The 17,879-nt window shown below is 67.5% G+C and overlaps 6 protein-coding genes across 14 annotated transcripts; 2 read left to right on the top strand and 4 right to left on the bottom strand.

Annotated features, from left to right (window-relative positions):
• Positions 1-163: 163 nt before the first annotated feature.
• Positions 164-5,314, bottom strand: USP21 (ubiquitin specific peptidase 21). 5 transcript variants are annotated; one of them, XM_056322061.1, is made up of 13 exons: positions 5,218-5,314; positions 3,420-4,391; positions 2,416-2,475; positions 2,036-2,159; positions 1,827-1,938; positions 1,602-1,739; positions 1,459-1,523; positions 1,259-1,362; positions 1,097-1,183; positions 938-1,016; positions 687-794; positions 499-609; positions 164-382 (listed from the first exon to the last, which is right to left on the bottom strand). In XM_056322061.1, the coding sequence occupies exons 2-13, from the start codon at positions 4,206-4,208 to the stop codon at positions 228-230; spliced, it is 1,932 nt and encodes a 643-aa protein (XP_056178036.1). In that variant the 5' UTR covers positions 4,209-4,391; positions 5,218-5,314; the 3' UTR covers positions 164-227. The 5 variants fall into 5 exon arrangements, with proteins under 5 accessions (XP_056178036.1, XP_056178034.1, XP_056178035.1 ...); XM_056322059.1 differs by having other exon boundaries at positions 165-397; XM_056322063.1 differs by having other exon boundaries at positions 171-382; positions 499-613.
• A 209-nt stretch (positions 5,315-5,523) lies between these two features.
• UFC1 (ubiquitin-fold modifier conjugating enzyme 1) lies at positions 5,524-6,661 on the bottom strand. The gene is given in 7 exon segments (XM_056322143.1): positions 5,524-5,719; positions 5,796-5,831; positions 5,833-5,887; positions 5,956-6,030; positions 6,108-6,174; positions 6,278-6,368; positions 6,488-6,661. Coding segments are annotated over 7 exon segments (519 nt in total). The 5' UTR covers positions 6,611-6,661; the 3' UTR covers positions 5,524-5,647.
• Positions 6,662-6,913: 252 nt separating this feature from the next.
• LOC130141284 (apolipoprotein A-II-like) lies at positions 6,914-7,411 on the bottom strand. Its single transcript, XM_056322133.1, has 2 exons — positions 7,165-7,411; positions 6,914-7,084 (listed from the first exon to the last, which is right to left on the bottom strand). Exons 1-2 carry the CDS (start codon positions 7,365-7,367, stop codon positions 6,967-6,969), a joined length of 321 nt encoding a protein of 106 aa, XP_056178108.1. The 5' UTR covers positions 7,368-7,411; the 3' UTR covers positions 6,914-6,966.
• Positions 7,412-9,024: 1,613 nt separating this feature from the next.
• TOMM40L (translocase of outer mitochondrial membrane 40 like) lies at positions 9,025-11,618 on the top strand. Of its 2 annotated transcripts, XM_056322092.1 has the most exons (9): positions 9,025-9,295; positions 9,563-9,630; positions 9,739-9,831; positions 10,033-10,134; positions 10,249-10,354; positions 10,429-10,551; positions 10,673-10,749; positions 10,929-11,031; positions 11,104-11,618. In XM_056322092.1, the coding sequence occupies exons 1-9, from the start codon at positions 9,040-9,042 to the stop codon at positions 11,241-11,243; spliced, it is 1,068 nt and encodes a 355-aa protein (XP_056178067.1). In that variant the 5' UTR covers positions 9,025-9,039; the 3' UTR covers positions 11,244-11,618. The 2 variants fall into 2 exon arrangements, with proteins under 2 accessions (XP_056178067.1, XP_056178068.1); XM_056322093.1 differs by lacking the exon at positions 10,429-10,551.
• NR1I3 (nuclear receptor subfamily 1 group I member 3) lies at positions 11,594-14,434 on the bottom strand. 4 transcript variants are annotated; one of them, XM_056322096.1, is made up of 9 exons: positions 14,351-14,434; positions 13,889-14,122; positions 13,307-13,437; positions 12,790-12,962; positions 12,500-12,708; positions 12,280-12,425; positions 12,078-12,194; positions 11,893-11,998; positions 11,594-11,817 (listed from the first exon to the last, which is right to left on the bottom strand). In XM_056322096.1, the coding sequence occupies exons 2-9, from the start codon at positions 14,059-14,061 to the stop codon at positions 11,688-11,690; spliced, it is 1,185 nt and encodes a 394-aa protein (XP_056178071.1). In that variant the 5' UTR covers positions 14,062-14,122; positions 14,351-14,434; the 3' UTR covers positions 11,594-11,687. The 4 variants fall into 4 exon arrangements, with proteins under 4 accessions (XP_056178071.1, XP_056178072.1, XP_056178073.1 ...); XM_056322097.1 differs by having other exon boundaries at positions 13,937-14,122; positions 14,331-14,414; XM_056322098.1 differs by having other exon boundaries at positions 12,790-12,839; positions 14,331-14,414.
• A 576-nt stretch (positions 14,435-15,010) lies between these two features.
• Positions 15,011-16,441, top strand: PCP4L1 (Purkinje cell protein 4 like 1). The gene is made up of 3 exons (XM_056322139.1): positions 15,011-15,088; positions 15,313-15,367; positions 15,720-16,441. The coding sequence occupies exons 1-3, from the start codon at positions 15,080-15,082 to the stop codon at positions 15,854-15,856; spliced, it is 201 nt and encodes a 66-aa protein (XP_056178114.1). The 5' UTR covers positions 15,011-15,079; the 3' UTR covers positions 15,857-16,441.
• Positions 16,442-17,879: the final 1,438 nt, after the last annotated feature.

Raw genomic sequence — 17,879 nt, forward strand, 5'->3', positions numbered from 1 at the left:
TTCTGCCACTAGCCCCGCCCCAAAAAGTATTACCCCGCCCCTTACTCCATAGTCCCGCCCCCTGTTTCAGCCCCGCCCCTCCCTCACCCACCCCCCCCCAGCAGAGCACCGGGCCCTGGCCAGGGCCAACCCTTCACACCTCCGACCTTCACCTTTTTAGCTTTTTTTTTAATAAATTTATTCACAAAAGCCACGCCCGGGGCAGCAGCCACCCCCGCCCTCTGTCTTCATGCCACCCCGGGGGCTCGGGGGCCGCAGCCCTGGCCCAGGGAGGGGGCAGCCCCGCACTTCAAGGTCCGAGGGGGCTCAGGGCCTCCTGCCGGGGGGCTCCTCCAGCTCGTAGAAGAGGACGTAGCCCTCGCTGGACGGCACCTGGTTCTCACTGATGGGTGAGACGCTGCGGCGGCACCCTCAGCCTGTGCCCACCCCAGCTGGGCAGGGGGGCACAGGGCCCAGGCGAGGGGGTGGTGTGGGGGTGGTGTGGTGGGGGTCACCTACCGGGAGTCATTGTAGACACGCCAGCCAGCCGGGTCCCGGCAGAAGGCGGTGTAGTGGCCATAGTGGACACTGCCCGAGTGGTTGCAGAGGGCGTAGAGACTGTAGACAGGGCTGCCTGCAGCAGGAGGCTGGGCTCAGCGCTGCCCCCCCACCGCAGCCCCCCACCACAGCCCCCCGCCACACCTCACCTGCCTTCTCGCTGGCAAACTCCCGCAGGTTGAGCTGCTGCAGCGGGAAGTCCACGAAGACGGAGCACTTCTTGATGGAGTAGCGGGTGGTGGAGAACCGGTTCAGGTCTGGGTACCGTCAAGGGAAATGTGGCCCCAGGTGGCTGGAAGGACAGCAGCCCCCTCTGGTCAATGCCCCCCCCCCCCTCCCCCCCAAGCATCAGCAGCTCCGGGGGTCCCAGGCTCCCCACCCTCTGGTCCGTAAAGGATACGAAGCACCAAGATGCGGGGGAAGCGCTGGATGGTCAGCTTCTTCGTGCTCCGCGTCCGCTGCCGGCACTTGTCGCAGACCTGCCGGCAGCACGGCACCAGTGAGAGGGGGCTGGCGGTGCCGAGCCAGGGGTGCCGAGCCACCGGCTGCAGCCTCTTACCGGGGCATTCTCCGAGTCCAGCTCCTCCTCCTTGGTGAAGAGGCTGAAGCAGTCATGGAGTGAGACCTTCCCCCCAGCAAAGCTTTTCTGCAGAGGGAGAGAGTCAGGTGGCGGGGACCAGGGAGCAGCTGGGGGGGCCGGGGGGCTCTGCCCTGTCCCTACCTTTGGGATGGGCAGGGAGAGATCGCAGAAGACCTCAAAGGTGGTGGAGCGGTAGCCGCAAGCCTGGCACTTGAGGCAGCTCTTCAGTTGCCCCACAAAGAGGTCTGGGGGTGAGGTAGGGTGTGAGGCTGGGCAGAGAGGGAAACCTGGAGGGTTTTGGGGGTCTGGGGAAGGTGTCACCCCTGCCCAGCGGTGCTCACCCACAATCTTACTGTCCTCCCTCTCCAGGTATCGCTTCCACATCTGATTGGCGCGTTCGTCGTCGCTGCAGGGAGAGGTGGCGGGTTGGGCTGCATACTGTGGCCACCCACCCAGGACCCCTGGGGACCCCTCTGCCCCTCACCTCAACATCTCAGGGTCCTCCAACGCGGGGGTCCGCCGGGTGTCTGAGAGGATGCTGGGGGTTCTGCGACCCTTGCGGTTGATCTCCACATGCAGCCGATCCATGAAGAACTTGAGGAACTCCTGTGCATCCTGCTGACTGCAGGGGGAAAGAGCCATCGTGCCCACCACTGCCTCCAGCCCCCCAGTTGCCAGGGGTGCCCCAGGGCAGAGGGTGAAGCCTCACCTGTATCCGGTGAAGGAGGGGACGTATTTCTGAAAGACAGCCTTGAAACGCCCGGGGTTGACAGCCTCAGAGGAGTCAGGGTGCCAGAGGGCAGCGATCACATCAGCGAAGGCTGCGGGGACGGGGACGCACGGGGTGTCAGTACCAGCAGGGTTTGCGTAAGACACGGGACGGGGGGTGGGTGTAGGTGTGAGAAGTCCCCATCCCACCTTCGGTGAGCTCCTGGGGGGCACGGGAGCCAGGAGGCTGCTCCTGTTGGAAGTCCCGGCGCAGGCAGTAGTCCCGCAGAGGCTTGGTGCTGCTCAGGCACTGCAGCACGGCGTTCATGAAGCACTGCCGAGAGAGCAGCAGGGATGCAGTGACACCTTGGAGGGGGGGCCGCTGGGCCTCAGCATGTCCCCCCACCATCCTCTGCACTGCTGCGTGTGCTCTGCTGTGCCACAGGGACCACCGAGGGGCTGGGGGATCTCCAGGGACACAACAGCCCTGGTGGGAGGGAACCGCTTCGCTACAGCTGCTGCAAGCCTGTGGTCCCCTGCACACCCCAGGACCGTGGGACAGGGGGGCTTGGGGGGACGCGGGTGCTTACCGTGTTGCCCAGGTTCCTGAGGCCGACGTGGCCCGAGCCCAGCAGCAAGGTGTGGTGGGTCTGTGGGGACACGAAGGGACAGGAGTGAGACCTGTCCCCACGGAGCAGATACCTCCAGCCGCCCCTCAGCTTCTTACAGCTGGCCAGCCCCCCCCCGGCCACAGAGGCTTCACCTCACCACGGACGAGCAGCAGCCCCATGACAGCCGTGTGTATCACCGACTCGGAGATGTCGGTGCCATGGCCCTGCAGCTCCCGCTTGGTGAGCAAGGTGCGGTGCAACTTGCGTGGCAGCTCCACCAGCATGGCTCCCTGCAGCCCTGGCATGGCTCTGGCACCGCCTGGGTGCCAGGACGGACTGCGGCACCAGCATTGCTGGGCCCCCTCCACCTCCCTAAGCCACAGCTCATTAGCTGATCCGATTTCCCCTGGCTATTCTGGGCCTTGCTGGAGGCTCATCTCGGGGGGATTAATTAGCAGGAGAGCCACCTTGGGGACAGTGGGCATCCAGAGAACTGGGAGCAGAGGCAAACACACCCACCTGCTCTGCACCATGCCGACAAGGTGCAGAAGAGCGGTGCAGGGAGCAAGGTGGCTCAGCAGGGCCAAGGGGCAGCCCTGTGCCACTGGTGGGGAATGCGCCTTGGGGACCAAGCCATGTCACCGTCCCCCACCAGCACAGGCCAGCCCCGGGATTTCAAGGTACCTAATCCTGACACGTGGCTCAAGACGAGTGGAGGCCAGGGCCCAGCTACTCCGTGGGGCGAAGGTGGATGTGGAAACAGGCACTGTACTGGCCAGCACCCCTGGAGCCAAGGCAACTCCACCCTTTTGCAGCTGGGGTTCCCCCAGGAGGAATGGAGCAGGGAGAGGTGAGACTGGCACCACCATCCCACCCCAGTGCTATCACCGACCCCGACAGAAGCGAAGCTGCTGCCCTGCAACCAGGAGCAACATGAGGGCCAGGGCATGTCCTGCTGGTGGGACAAATCGTGAGGCTCTTACGGCTGCCGCCTTCTCCTCGGTCCTGCCGGGTGCCGGGACTCTGCCCAGGGCGGGGCTGCCGGGTGCTGGAACGTTGGGGCTGTGGGCGTACGGGGGGTCGGGGGCAGTACGAGTCCTTGGGCAGCCCTCAGGCCGGACAGACAGCAGCGGGGTGGCCGGCTTCCCATCCAGCCCTGAAGAGACGTTGACCCTCCGGAGAGAGGAGCTCCTCTTGAGAGCCAGCGAGCCAGCACTCAGCTGATGGCTACAGTCCCTCAGCACCAGCCGGCTCAGCACTGCCGCCACGTCCTCAGCACGGCCACCACCACCACCACCACCACCCTGGCTCAGGTCCCCGATGCTGATGGATTTTGAGCGGGCCAGGTTGCTTCGCCGGCGTTCTGCTTCGCGCCCCGCCAGCGAGGCCCCAGCAGGCAGGGAGAAGGAGGCGCTGCCCAGCACAGCACCTGCCTGGGGAGAACCAGGCACACGCACCGCATGGTCTGCCTTCATGGGCCCCCGCCGGCATGCCGAGCTGCGGACAGCCTCCCCCCGTTTTGAGGCCCGACCCCGGTCCAGCTCCAACTTCTTGCCGCGGTCGTCCAGCGAGCCAGGCCGGGGTGGCAGGAGGCGAAGCTTGGGTGCCGGGGAGAGCCCGTTGGCAGCGGTGGCAGAGGCCAGGGAGGCAGCATGGCGCTCCTGGCTCAGGGCCCGGTGCCCGCTGGGCAGCTTCGTGGCAGCCTTGGGCTGTGAGGTGATGACAGCATGGTCCCTGGCCCGGCCGATGCGGTGCTCCGAGGCTTGGGGCATCGTGGGGACAGCCAAGAGGGGGAGCCCTGCAGGGAGAGGGATGGGCTGATACCCACGGCATCAAGCCGGTGTGCAGGGGCACCGGGGCATGCACCCACCTCTCTTGCCGCGCCTCCTCCCGCCAGCACTGCTCACAGCCCGCCGTGGCCAGCGGCCGGCCGGAGAGTCCCGTCGGCAGGGGCCCTGCGGCACAAGGAGAGATGCTCCAGGTCACCGGACGGGACCAGGGGGTGGCACACGGTCCCGGCGAGACCCCACAGCCCCCCCTCATACAGCTGCCGCGGCACCGACGGGAGGCAAGCGCTGTGCTGGCGGGTGAGTCGCAGAGGTGCCTGGCACCACCGGGATCGGGGCCCTCCTGCCTTCCTGCTCCGCGTTCTGCCGAGATCCCGCTCGGAGCGGCCGGGCAGCCACTCCCCGGCTCCTGCTCCGCAGGGGCACCTGGCACCGTCGCGGGCTGGGGGGGGGGGGGCGCAGGCCCTGCGCAGGGCCCGCCGGTTCCCAGCGCCGGCCGGGGAGGGGCTGGGCCGCGGCGGCTGCACCCGGAGAAGGGCTGGAGTGGCCCCCGGGGGAGCTCCGAGCCGCTGAGCACCCGCCAGCCCGGCTCCAGCGGGTGGACCCGGCGGGAGGGTCCGCGGTGCGGCCGCGGGGGCTGCGGCACGGCGGGAGCCCCCAGCCTGCGCGAAGGGCTCCGCGGGGCCAGCCGCGACAGTGGCGAAAGCCCCCCGCCCCGCCCGGCCTCTGCCCCTCGCCCTCCCCTCCATCCCCGGGCACCGCGCTGCAGAGCCCCGCGTCCCACCCCCTGCGCGGTACCGGGGGGCACTGCGGGGGAAGGGGGGGGGGGGGGGGGGGGCGGGGGGGGCGGCGGGCGGGCGATCCCCCCCCCTCTCGGCCTTGCTGCCCGCCCCTCGCCCCAGCCCCGCAGAGCCCCTCCCCTACCTGCCCCCCCCCCCCATCCCCCCGCTGCCCCCCCACCCCCGCGGGGGCCACCGCCCGCCGCCACTGTTACCTCCCGCGGGCCGCCATGGCAACAACTCCCGCAGCACCCGCCGCCATCTTTGCGCCTCCCGCCCTTCGCCCCGCCCCCGGCAGCATCGCGCGCCGCACTGCGCCTGCGCCGCCGCAGCGCCACGCCCCCCGCCCCGCGCCACCGCGTCGCTATGGAGACCGCGCGGCGTCCCCCGCCGCTCTTAAAGGAGCCGCCGCACCCCGTGTTCCGGTGAAGTGTTACTGTAGGGTCGCGCTGGGCGGCTGGACCCCCGAGGTCTGGGGGTACCCCCGCTAGGACCCCCAGAGCAGCAGGCAAGGGCAAGGCTGGAACTGAAGAGTTTATTGAGGAGCAGCAGCGAAGTGGCAGGGGGGGCAGTGGGCGCAGCTGGGGTGGGGGTGGGGGGCGGGCGCGGTGCTGCACCGCACCAGCGCTCCCCTCCAGCCACCGCTCACTTCTCCTTGTGCTGGATGATGCCTTTGGCGACGAGGTCGGGGATCTCCACAGCCAGCCACGGGCCCAGCTGTGGGGAAAGAGGGTGAGCAGCCCCACAGGGACCACCCCCCCAAACGGGGACACCCCCCCCCCCCGCGACTCACCCCCAGCGCCATCAGATGGGCCAAACCGAATTTGGGGGACGTTCCTAGCCCAGAGGGGCTTGAAGTGGTCGCTGAGGCAGATCTTGCCGCCCCTGCAGGGAGGAGGCAGCTGTCAGCTCCCCCCCCGGCCCTCCTCGGGGCGGCAGCGCCCTTCACCCACCTGTACATCTTGGCTGTCTTCCCGTCCAGCTCGGGGATGGCAATCTCGGGGGCGGTGGAGGGGTAGGTCACCGGGGATCTGGGGTGGGCAGACGGGGGTCAGCGGCCCCTCAAGCCCCCCGGCCCCGCGGCCCCCTGACCCCTACCCCACTCACATCAAACTCGATGGCAAACTCATACTTGAGCAGCTCATGGACGTACCAGCATTTCCCGAACCACCCTGCAACACACGCGGGAGCGGCCCCCGCCCCCCTCAGTCCCGGGGACCTCCTCCGCACACTGAGGCGGCCCGGGGGCGGCGGGAGGCCCGGTCCGTGCCCCACCCTACCGGCCCCGTTCAACCCACCGGGTGCCCTCGGCGTTGGACTCTAGACGGAACCAGTCGTTGTCGGCGCGCTTGTTGTTCTCTACGTACTGGGGGGCGAGCGGGGGTGAGCGGAGGGAACCGGGGGAGAAGCCGGGGGGGGGTGGGGGGGTGGGAACCCGGGGGACACACCGGGGGAGCCTGACCGGCGGGGCTTGGCCCGGCACACCTGGATGAGGGCGCGGTACTCCTCCTTCAGGCGCGGCGCCCAGCCCTCCCGGTCCCGCGGTCCCGCCGACGTCCGCAACAGCGGCAGCTCCGCCACCGCCCGCCGCGCCGCCTCCTCCGCCATCTCCCCCGCCGCCGGAAGCGGCCCATCTTGGCTCGGGGCGGAAGTGACGACAGCGAAAGCGCTGGCCCCGCGCCGCCATCTTGCTTGGGGGGCGCGACGCGCGGCGACAAGGGCGGTGTAGCAGGTTGGCGCCGCCATCTTTATTAGGGGCACGCCCGGGGCGCGAAGCTGCTTTGGCGTCTTTACCTGTAGTGCTAGCAGCACTGAGTTTGTGGGGGTCTCAGCCGCTCCCGCACCTCCTCCTTCCCTCCCTCCCTCCCTCCCTCCCCTGGGCTTTCCCCCCAGCACCAAGGACACGGCAGCGGCAGCTCCAAGACTTTATTGTCACAGGGGTATGGGGGTTGCCGTGGCAGGGCTCAGGGCTGCCCCTCACCCTTGCCCAGGTCCAGCAGTGGTAAGAAGAGGCTGAGGACGTTGCTCTGCAGCTTCTGGGCCAGTGGGGCCAGCTGCTTGTTAGCCCGGTCCAGGTAGGCCCTGGTGGAGAGACAGGCCATGAAGGGGGGTGCCAAGGGGCAGCTGAGGGGAGGCCCCATGCCCACTGCTGCCCCCCATACTCAGCCTGGCTGTGCAGCTCCTCTGCCTGCAGCTTCTGCGGCAGGTCTTTGGTCATGAAGCTGGAGAGAGACAGGAAATAGCGGCTGAAGAAGTCATCGATGGCCGCAGGGACAGCCTCCTCATCCGGAGTCTCGCGCCTCACCAGAGCGGCCTGGAGGTGGCAGGCGCAGAGCAGCACCAGGGCGGCCACCAGCACCTTCATCTCGGCAGGGCTGGGGGTCCTGTGGGGCTGGATCAGCGGTGGCTGGCGTGTCCCATGGCTCTACCATCCCCTTCTGCCCTGCAGCAGCTTCCCACCCCCCTGCTGCTGCTGCAGCATCCCCATCGTGCCCCATCCCACCCCATGGAACCTCGGTCCCCCTCCTGCCCTGCAGCACTGCCCCATCCCTGCCCCACAGCTCCAGTATCCCCACCCTATGGCCATGGGCCTGTCCCAGCCCCACTGGCATCACCCTGCCCCACTCCTGTCCCATCCCACCCCACGGCATTATCCACCCTGCCCCATTCCAGCCCCACAGCCTTGTCCTGCCCAGGCGCTGGGTGCCAGATAACACTCACCTCACAGGACTGTGGGGGTGCCCTCTCGGGGACTGCTTATATTCCCCAGGCCAGCTCCCGCCCCTGGGCCAGGGAGGCCGTGCCGGCCCCTGCCACAGCCTGGGTAAACACAGTGGGGGTAAGGGTCACTGCAGGGGGCAGCCCCTCCTTGTCCTCACCAAGGGTGGCCCTGCACCCTGGGGCCCTGTCCCCCTGGGCAGGACATGGATAGTGGGTGACAATGGCCCAGGGGTTTTGGCTGCGGGGGAGACATGGGAGCTGGGGCTGCCACCATGGGGGCTTGGCTGATGTCCCTGTGGTGTGTGGTGGTCCCATGGCACTTGGTTGCTCTGTGGCATGTTGGAGCCCTGTGGCAAGTGGTAGCCCCGTGGCACATTGCAGTCCCACAACATGCTGTACCCATACAGCATAGCGGGACCTCCAAAGCAGTCCTACCTGCCCCCAGCCTCAGGCCCCCTCATGCTCCAGCTGCAGCACTCACCACCCCTCTGCCCCAGTCCTGTGGGTTCAGGTGGCTGCTCCACTCTGGGGTCCTGGTTTGGTGGGGGCGGCCTGGGGGGCTGCGCACCAGCCTGCCCCAGCATCTGTGGGGCAAAGGTTGTCACCTGCCTTATCGCTGACCCTTGGCTGCCAACGTGACAGTGTGACTCAGCATGGGGCAGTGGGGGGCTGTCCCTGCTGACTCCTGGTGGCAGCACCCATGGGGGGGGAACCTGGGGACACCCCACCACGGGGCCCAGCCAGGGGCCAGCTGTGGCGCTGTTTGGGCACACACGGCCAAAGGGCACCTGTGTGGCACCAGGGACAAAAGCTCTTCATTCCCTGGGCTCACCCGTGGGGCCACTGGGGCCCCTTTCCCTCTGAGCCCCTGCCTACACCAGCTGTTTCCAGGAAAGCTGCAGGTGACGGCAGCAGGGACAGGGGACACAGGGAAGGTCCAGGGACACAGGGCAGAGGGCAAGGAGTGGGATGCAGGACTGAGGATGTAGAGCAAGCAGGGGGACGGGATGTGTGTGGGAGGGGGCACAGGGAGGGGCCGCGGGAGGCAAATGGAGGGGAATTGAGGCGCAGCTAGCAGGGTCTGGGGGCGCAAGGAGGGGATGTGGGACATGAAGGGGTGCAGGGAGGAGGGACAGAGAGGACACAGGAACGGAACGGGAGGGGGGAAACAAGGTGAGGGGGACACACAGGACGCGGCGGGGTGGGCGCGGGGCTGCACCTGCGTGGCGGAACGCGGCAGCACCGGAACAGCACTGCGCGGGGCCGGGGCTCCGGGGGGGCTCGGTGGCTGCGGCCCCGCCCCGCCGGCTCAGCCAATGGGCGGCGAGTGCTGCCCGCCCCAGCAATGGCGGCGGCGGCCTCGGGCGGGCGCGTCCTCGCGAAGCCGCTTCCGGCAGCGGCGGTGCCCGCGCCCGCGATGGCGGCGCCCGGCGGCGACGAGGGGCGCGGGCGGCCGTAGAGCCGGGCCGGGCATGGGCAACGCGCTGGGCCCCGCCGCGCCCCGGGCCCCGCGCCGAGGGGAGCCGCTCGGGAGCCCCGGCAGCTTCGATGAGCTGCACCGGCAGTGCAAAGGTGGGGCTGGGAGGCCAGCGGCGCCCAGGGGGTGGCGGGGCCAGGCCCTCGGGTGGCCCCGGCGGCGGTGGGGGGGTCCTGGCGGCGTGGGTGGACGGGCTGGCAGCGGGGGGGCACGGCGGTGCCGGTGGGGAGGGGCGTGGGTGGCCTTCGGGGCGGTGGGCTGGTAGCGGAGGCTGGCCCCAGGGCGGGGGGCTGCCTGGGGGGTCTGGCCGCGGAGCGGGGAGCTGGCGGCGGGGCCCCCGCTCAGGCCCCTCTTTCCCGCAGAGGTTTTCCCGCAGCAAATGGAGGGGGTGAAGCTGATCGTCACCAAGACCCTGAGCAGCCACTTCCAGGTCAGGGGCACCACAGGGACTTGCGGGGGGGGGAGGACTGTGCTGCGGGGGGAGCGGCTGCCCCCGCCCCCGGCTGCCCCCCGGTTCCCTGACATCCCGTCCCCGCAGGTGACGCACACGGTTCACATGAGCACCCTTGGCCCCTCCAGCTACCACTTCAATGCCACTTTCGTGGGGGACCGCCAACTCGGCCCCACCGAGGTGAGATCCTGCACCCTGGAGTGAGGGGTGCCCTCAGGGTGGCTGCATGGCCCCAAGATGGGGGGTGAGGTGGCACGGGGGTGTCATGAGGGTGGGTGGGGGTTATCTCAGGGCAAGGGGGCCCCACCCTGCAGCTCAAGTCAGGATCACGGGAGGCAGGGGGTTCCTGTCTCCCCAGCTGACGCCCTGCCTCGTCCCCAGGCCTTCCCCACGCTGATTGGGGACATGGACAACAGCGGCAGCCTCAATGCCCAAGTGCTGCACCTTGTGGCCGAGCGCATCCGCACCAAAGCCGTCTTCCAGGTGGGGCCAGGGTGGGAGATGACCCCGCAGTAGTGGGTGCTGGAGGGTCTCTGGCACCCCTAGCCGGCGGCAGGGGCGATGGCAGTACCTGCCGCGGTGCCTGTCCCTTCACAGACTCACCAGACCAAGTTCGTGACGTGGCAGTTCGACGGCGAGTACCGGGGGGACGACTGCACCGCTACCCTCACGCTGGGCAACCCCGATCTCCTTGGCGAGTCTGGTGAGCAGGGTATTCCCCCCTCTGGCTGCCAGGCCCGGGGGGGCTGTGTGCTGAGGGCCGTACTGTCCCCACAGTGATCCTGGTGGCCCATTTCCTCCAGAGCATCACCTCCCGCCTTGTCCTGGGTGGGGAGATGGTTTACCACCGGCGGCCAGGGGAGGAGGGAGCCATCCTCACGCTGGCGGGCAAATACACGGGTATGCAGGCGCCCTGCGCTTGAGGGGGCTGCAGACACAGCCCTGGGGGTCCTGCCTGTCGTGCTGGCCCCGGCGGGATGCCCCGGCTCCCCTCGCCCTCTGCTTTACTTCTCTCTTCCAGCTCTAAAGTGGGTGGCAACGCTGAACGTGGGGTATGGTGGTGCCCATGCCAGCTACTACCACCGAGCCAACGAGCAGGTGAGTGTCCCCTGTGTGTCCCTCTCCCCTGTGTGTCCCTCTCCCCTGTGTGTCCCTCTCCCCTGTGTGTCCCTCTCCCCTGTGTGTCCCTCTCCCCTGTGTGTCCCTCTCCCCTGTGTGTCCCTCTCCCCTGTGTGTCCCTCTCTCTGCCCCAGGGCCTCAGGTTTTCCTCCCCCCAGGTGCAGGTTGGGGTGGAGCTGGAGGCCAACACCCGGCTGCAGGATACCACCTTCGCCTTTGGCTACCAGCTCAACCTGCCACAGGCCAACATGGTCTTCAGAGGTGAGCGAGGAGCCGTACCGGCACCTGGCAGCCCCAGCGCTGGCCAGGCCCTCATCCTGTCCACCCTCGCAGGGCTCCTGGACAGTAATTGGAGCGTTGGGGGCGTTCTGGAGAAGAAGCTGCCCCCCCTGCCCGTCACCCTGGCTCTGGGTGCCTTCCTGAACCACTGGAAGAACCGTTTCCACTGCGGCTTCAGCGTCATTGTGGGCTGAGGGACCGCAGGGGTGGGCGGCACGTGCCACCGTCCTGCTCAGGGAGCTGCTGTGCGCGGCACCAGCTGGGCCCTGCATTTGTGCCAGGGTGTCAGGGGAGCCGATGGTGTGGAGACCTGGTCCCTTGTGGCCGGGGGACACTGTGTGACAGCACGTGGCTTGTGTTAGCACCTTTGGGCTGAGGAGCAGCTGCTGCTTGGGGCCTGGGGGCCTCCATGGGCCCTGGCGCTCACCTGTGCCGCCCTCCTCGCCCCAGCACCATGCTTCCCTCTGCTCCCACCCCTGCTCTGCCTCGGTTTCCCTCCAGCGGCGCAGGGGGTGGCTCTGGGCGCACGCATCTGCAGAGCCTGGAAAAATAAAGGAGCTTTACTCTGCCCTGTAAAGTGCAGTGATAGCTGTTGAGCTGCGGTGCCCACAGCTGGGGGCTGGAACATGTTGCGGGCTCTAGCTGATGATTTCGGAGAGCAGCGGCGTCATGGAGGACAGGTCCTGGATGTGGAGTATCTGCCGCGTGTTCTCCACCTTCAGCGTCTGCAGCTCAGTCAGCAGCAGCAGCAGCTTTGCATAGAGAAACCTGGGAGGCGGGGACGGGATGCCTGGCTCAGACCCAGAGGGGACCGAGGCCGTGCCCACCCTCCCCTGCACGTACCTGCCCTCAGGCATGGGGTGCTGGTGGTCGATGTAGCTCTTGAGTGTCAGGGCCACCTTCTCCTGGAACTGATCGATGAAGTCCCGCTGGGTGATGCCGGCGTGGTCTGGGGGCGCAGGGTGAGTGGGTACCTGTCAGCAGGGCCAAGGGGACGCCCCACTGCTGCGGCCCCCCGCAGTCCCTACCTGGTGAGAAGAGCAGCATGGCCTGGAGCAGGACGTACTCTGCCTCGTGCAGATGCAGCTTCTTCAGGCTAATGTGGAACTTGAGCAGTGGCTCCAGGTAGATCTGCTGAAAGCCGGCTGGGGGGAGTGTGGCGGTGACAGGTGAGCTGGGATGGGGACATGGCTTACCCCTGCTCCCCGGTGCTGCCGCGCTCCACCTCACCCAGGGCTCCGTCCTGGATGGTGTAGCAGTGCTGCCCGCACTCCCAGGCATTGGTCTCTGCGTTGAAGACAGTGTTGAACTGGATCTGGCAGATGTCCAGGGTGGCCCCTTTCAGCAGCGAGATCTGGTCATCGATGGGCAAGCTCCTGCCGGGGGTGAGGGGAGGCATCAGGGCCAGGGTGGCAGCGGGGGGCCCCTGCCCATGCTCCCCCTTGCAGACCTGAAGGCTGGGATCTCCTTGGCAAAGTTGATGACTTGCTGGATCATGAAAGTGCTGAGGTCGGCAAAGTGGGGCAGCATGGAGAAGACATCAGGCAGCACTTCGTCGTCCAGGCAGTCTGGCTGCAGGGACGGTGGCCATGCAGCAGGGCCACCTGGCTCCGGTGGGCTCTGTGGCTGCGGGCTGGGAACGTAGAGTCGCACAGCAGGCTGCGGTGAAGGCAGCCAGGGTGTCAGCGCCGTGCTGGGGCACCTGCAGGGACAGCCGGGTTCCAGGGGCTCCCCACTCACCCAGTAGTGTGTGAACTGGGAGAAGCTGGAGTCGAAGGTGTGCTGGTGGGCTGCGATGAGGATGCCGATGAGCTCCTGCTGCTCCGCCGTCAGCCCCACCGGCTGCTCCCGCGCCAGCCGCCGCTGGCCCCACAGTGCCCGCCGCCGCCGCAGAGCCTCCTCGGACATGATCACTGCCGCCCCACCGCCACCGTCACCCCCAGCCCAGCGACCAGAGTCACTGGTGGCAGGGGGCGCCGGGTGCTCGGAGATGCCAGCACCTCATGATCCACTCTCCCCGAGGTGGTCCCCCTTGTCCCCTCTCTCCTGTGCCCCCCTGCTGTCACTTCTAAGCCTCTGTCCCTTGCTGTCCCCTTGCCCCTGGGCTGCCCCATCCCCTCTGCCCCCATGTCCTCCCCTGCCACTCCACCTAGGCTGGTCACCTCTGCCCCATGTCCTCACCCTGTCCTCCCACCCAGTCTTCCGTGTCCCCCTCCTCCTCCCCAGGTCTCCCCTGTGTCCCCGCCACCGCACTCACTGTCCTTCCGCATGCCCACATCGAGGCACTTCTGGAGGCGGCAGGCCTGGCACTGCCGCCGCTTCGCCTTGGTGATGGGGCAGCTCTGGGTGAAGGGGCAGGTGAAGCGGATGCCCTTGTTGATGGAGCGCCTGGAGGGACATGGGCCCAGCCATGAGGCCACAGGGACTGTCACTCTGTCCCCGGGGGGTGGGCAGCAGGGGCTGGGGGACAGGATGTCCTAGGGCAGGGGCCACCTCCAGCCCCCCGGACCCCATCACCACTGTGCCCTGGAGAAGCCAGGTGGCCTGAGCATGGGGTGGCAGCTGTTGTCCTGTCTTGTCCTACCCAGTCCCTGTCCATGGGACCATCTTGTTCCATCCCACCCTGCTGTGTCTTGTCCCAGCCCATTTGTCCCAGCCCGTCGTGTCCCATTTCAGTCCATCTTGTCACATCCCATCCTGTCCCGTCCCATCCCGTCTTGTCCCTCCCCATCCTGTCCTGCCCCATCCCATCTTGTCCCCTTCCTCAGCCTCATCCCACCTCGTCCCTCATCCGGTGCTGCAGAGCAGCCGTGGATCCCCCCGCGGTGGCAGCCCCCACCTGAAGAAGCCCTTGCAGCCCTCACACGTCATGACGTGGAAGTGATACCCGGTGGCACGGTCCCCGCACACGGCACAGACTTTCTCCTCCCTGGGCTCCGCGTCCTCCCCCTCGGGGCCCTGGGGTCCCAGCAGCGGGCAGGGGCTTCTGTCCGCATCTGAGGTGCTTGACATCGATGTGGCCAGGGACGCGGGTGATGGCACCCGAGCAGGGCAACCACAGCAAGGACGGAGCCTGCAGGCCAGGGTGAGTGTGCGGGGTGTGAGCATGTGCACACGCATGTGTGTACACACGGTGCAGCTCCCGCTTGAGCAACACCTGGCACTGTGCCCCGCAGGGCAGCTGCTGCCCCCGGCACCGGCTCCTGCGCCCCGTCCCCTACACGTCCCCCAAAAGCACAGTGTCCCACCCACCCCACAGCGTGCTGTCCTCATGCACCCACCTGCCGTTGTGGCCCCTCACCTCGGCCACCACCGAGCCACCACCTGGCACCCTGAAGGTGACCGGTGCCCCTTGGTGCCAGTGCTGGGACCTGGTGTCTGCTGGCGTAGCTGGTGCCCGGTGCTGGCTGCCACAGAGCGCGGGGCCAGCTGGCCCCTGCCCGTCCCCACCGCCGCCTGGCCAGAGCCTGTGGAGTTTGAACCTTGAACTTGAGCGAGGCTGCAGCAGGCGGGGACAGGCAGCATGGGAGGGGCAAGTGGGGACAGGCAGGTGTGGGCATGGCGGGCACAGGGGACAGGCAGACATGGAGGGGACAGGCAGGGGACAGACAGACATGGGGCCTGGCAGGCAGGGGACATGCACATGGCTGCTGGGGGGGTGTCTGAGCAGTGGGGAGACCACGGTGGCAGCCATCCCGCCATTGGTGACCCTGGAGGAAGGTCCCTGTCCCCAGCCACTGCAGTGACACCTGGTCCCAGGACCCTGGGCAGCTCCTGTTGCCCCCCCGCATGTCCCCCTCCACAGCACCTCAGGGGGTGGCAGCAGCCATGGCCCCCCCTGTCCCCTTGGGTGCAGCTCTGCGGGGCGTCAAGGCTCGGGGAGTGGGGTGACACGCGGGGGGGCGGGTTCCCACCCGGCCCCGCCCCCGCGCCCCATTGGCTTCCCGTGGCCGTCACTCAGCTGCGCCCCTATAAAAGCGGTGGCGCGCGCGGGGGACCGCACACCGGGAGCGGCGGCACCGGAGCGGCCATGAGCGAGGTGAGGGGCCGGTGCCGAGCAGGAAAAGGGCTTTTTCCTTTTTTTTTTTAGCAACGGGCCAGGAGAGGAACTGCCCGGGGCGGGGGGGGGGGGGGGCCTGGAGGCGGGGGGAGACGCTGGTGGCCGTGGGGGGTCCCCAGCAAAATGGAGTCCGTAATCCTCCGTGGTGCGGGTTTGCTGCCAAGGACCCCGTGTCACCCCCGGGCACCCCCTTCTCTCCACAGCGCAGCCCCCATGAGTCCCCCTCTCTGGCGGAGGCCCCCGGCAGGCAGCAGGAAGGTGAGGACCCCTGACACCGGTGGGGTGCACCCCGCAGGATGCCCTGGCACCGGTGTCACCTCTGTCCCATGCCCTCCAGGGATCCCCGGTGGCTGGGACCCCACTAGCTGCTCCTGTCCCCAGAGCCTCTGGAATCTGTGTCCGTGGAGGGGGGTGTGTGTGTGACACCTGGATGGATGCGGGGACCTGCTCTGTCCTTCCCCTGTCCCTTGGCAGGGTGGCAGGGTGCCACCCTGGGTGCTGGGTGAGTGGGGGGTCAGGGTGCTCACTGGATGCTGGGGTGAGCCTGGGGATGCCAGGCTGTAACCAGGGCAGCCCCTGTCCTGTCCCCCCCCCCCCTCCCCCCCCTCAGCCAAAGCTGGTGACCCCAAGAAGGAGGAGGAAGAGATCGACATTGACCTGAGCGCGCCCGAGACGGAGAAAGCTGCACTCGCCATCCAGGGCAAATTCCGCCGCTTCCAGAAGCGGAAGAAGGAGTCGGGGCCCTGAGCTGCTCTGGGGTCCTGGGACTCCCTGCCTGCGACGGGCACCCTGCTCTTGCACGTGGGCATGGTCCCATCTTGACCTCTGCCATGCTGGGGCTGCCCCATCCTCTGCGAGCGGGGCTAGGGGGGGCTCAGCCCTTCCCTACCCCTCGCCCACCCCTGAGCCAGGACCCTGGGTGAAGCTGGGGAGCCATCGTGGGGGGAACACAACCAAGTCCTGTGCCCCCTGGAGTGGAGGTGGCCCTTGTGTGAAGGGGTGGCATAAAAATGCCCTTTTTCCTGAGGCAGCCTCCTTTTCCCTGTCCATGGCGATGATGCTGGCTGCTGGGGACACTAAGGGCAGGGGGAACGGGACTGCTGTCCCCTGAGCAAGGGAAGTCCCTGTCCTGTCCCAGGAGGTGCAACACTGCAGGGGTGATGGGTCTTACTGCAGGCTGCAGCCCACCGCAGGAAACCGGGGCTCCCCCTGCACAGTGCTCCCCATCCTCGCACTGTCCCCTCCTCACGCTTCTGTCATTGTCACCATCCCCTGTCCCCTCCTCTGGGGGGGCTTTTAGCATGTGTAAAAAATAAACCATTGAGAAGAGGAGCTGGGGTGGTCTGTGATCTGTGGGAGGCAGTGTGGGGGACAGTCCCTTGCTGGCTGGGACCCCCAGGTCCCCCTTCTCCCCAGGGGAGCAGGTGCAACCCCCTGATAGAAGCAGCCCCAGGGATCTTGGGGGCTGGGCTGTCCCTGCCTGAGGGGTGTGGGTGGCCCCCAGATAAGGGTGGAAGGTTCCCCTGTAGGGATGGGGCCCTTCAGCCAGTGCTTTGGGAATGGCACCCATCACCACTGGGACCTCCTGTCACCCTCCAATTTGGGGTTTTTCCCATGAAATCCCGCTTAATTTATCAACCGCTGGGTCTCAGCCCCTGGAGCTGTGGCCTCATTTCTCATCATGCTGCTCTGTGCAGTGGCAATGAAAGAGGCTGCTGCCTGCTCCTCTTCCTCAGGGGACGAAGGCTTTGCAGTGCCATGGCCCTCCAGGCATCAAAGTTTTGCTCAGGGCTGGCTTTGGCAGTGGTCCCCAACCCCAGCTCCTGCTGCGGCACCACCAAGAGCAGCCACAGGAGGTACCAGCTGATGATGAGAAAGTGCTTTGGGGTGGTTAAACTAAAGCCATTTGGGGGATTTGCAGTGGGATTTCTGTGTGCTCAGATGTGAGGCACCTGTGAGGGCTGGTCCCTGTGGCGCCTGAGGCTGCGGGCGGACCGGGGACAGTGGGACCCGGTGCAGAGCTGTGGCATGTTGGCAGAAATAGCTCCCTGGAAAGAAAAACAGCACCGGTGGCCAAGGGAAAGGCAGGGCCCAGGGGACGTCCTGAGAGCGCTGGGGTTAGGTTCAGCCCCACTTGCTCTGCAGACTTATTAGGGAAAAGACAATTATAGCCCCGGTGATGGTGCAGAGCTGGATGGTGCAGCAGCGGGATGGGGCTGTGCGCTGGCACCAAGTCCTGGGGCAGGAATGCTCTGGCTCCACTCCAGCACGGAGTCAGCCCAGTGCTCCAACTGCCTCCCCACCCCCAGTGCCAGAGCTGTGGTCCATCCATGAGCCCCACTGCCAGGACGATGACAGTCACTGCTGGGTGAACAGTGGACCCCTGCCCGCCCCAGAGAGACTCCTGCCCACTCCATGGCCGTGCCTGGTGCTGTGCACCCAGGGCAGGACTTGAGGCTTGGCCTCTGTGTTAATTGGAGTGAGCTTTAATTAACAGCTGATGGGGATGAGGGGGAAGGTGGCCCTAGGGTGGGGTGTGGCCATAATGGGTGGCCTCAGGGACAGCCCCCACTGGCTGAGGGGGTCCTGGGGTGCCACAAGGTCACCCTTGAGACATCACCTCACCCCTGGGAAACTGTAGCACAGCAGCAGCAATGCCCCTTTCCCTATGGGAGCTGGTGAGTCTCCGTGCAATGAGTTCAAAGTGCTCAGCCCCCAGCCCGCCCCCCCTCAAACAGGGAACAGCGATGAGCCAGGGCAGACGCTGGGC

The sequence above is a fragment of the Falco biarmicus genome, chromosome 19 (assembly GCF_023638135.1).
Source record: "Falco biarmicus isolate bFalBia1 chromosome 19, bFalBia1.pri, whole genome shotgun sequence".
In the NCBI taxonomy this organism is placed as follows: Eukaryota; Metazoa; Chordata; class Aves; order Falconiformes; family Falconidae; genus Falco; species Falco biarmicus.

Excerpts from the sequence above, each read along its gene's own strand:
- USP21 (XM_056322059.1), bottom strand. The coding sequence starts at position 4,208 with ATGCCCCAAGCCTCGGAGCACCGCATCGGCCGGGCCAGGGACCATGCT. Across the intron at positions 2,476-3,419 it reads CCGAGGAGAAGGCGGCAGCC|ACCCACCACACCTTGCTGCT; the intron begins GTAAGAGCCTCA and ends GTGTCCCCACAG. Across the intron at positions 398-498 it reads CGTGTCTACAATGACTCCCG|CGTCTCACCCATCAGTGAGA; the intron begins GTAGGTGACCCC and ends GTGCCGCCGCAG.
- LOC130141284 (XM_056322133.1), bottom strand. The coding sequence starts at position 7,367 with ATGAAGGTGCTGGTGGCCGCCCTGGTGCTGCTCTGCGCCTGCCACCTC. Across the intron at positions 7,085-7,164 it reads GAGCTGCACAGCCAGGCTGA|GGCCTACCTGGACCGGGCTA; the intron begins GTATGGGGGGCA and ends TCTCTCCACCAG.
- TOMM40L (XM_056322092.1), top strand. The coding sequence starts at position 9,040 with ATGGGCGGCGAGTGCTGCCCGCCCCAGCAATGGCGGCGGCGGCCTCGG. Across the intron at positions 10,135-10,248 it reads GCACCAAAGCCGTCTTCCAG|ACTCACCAGACCAAGTTCGT; the intron begins GTGGGGCCAGGG and ends GTCCCTTCACAG. Across the intron at positions 10,552-10,672 it reads GCTGGCGGGCAAATACACGG|CTCTAAAGTGGGTGGCAACG; the intron begins GTATGCAGGCGC and ends TCTCTCTTCCAG.
- NR1I3 (XM_056322096.1), bottom strand. The coding sequence starts at position 14,061 with ATGTCAAGCACCTCAGATGCGGACAGAAGCCCCTGCCCGCTGCTGGGA. Across the intron at positions 12,963-13,306 it reads TGTGGGCATGCGGAAGGACA|TGATCATGTCCGAGGAGGCT; the intron begins GTGAGTGCGGTG and ends GTGGGGCGGCAG. Across the intron at positions 12,426-12,499 it reads AAGGAGATCCCAGCCTTCAG|GAGCTTGCCCATCGATGACC; the intron begins GTCTGCAAGGGG and ends CACCCCCGGCAG.
- PCP4L1 (XM_056322139.1), top strand. Across the intron at positions 15,368-15,719 it reads CCCCGGCAGGCAGCAGGAAG|CCAAAGCTGGTGACCCCAAG; the intron begins GTGAGGACCCCT and ends CCCCCCCCTCAG.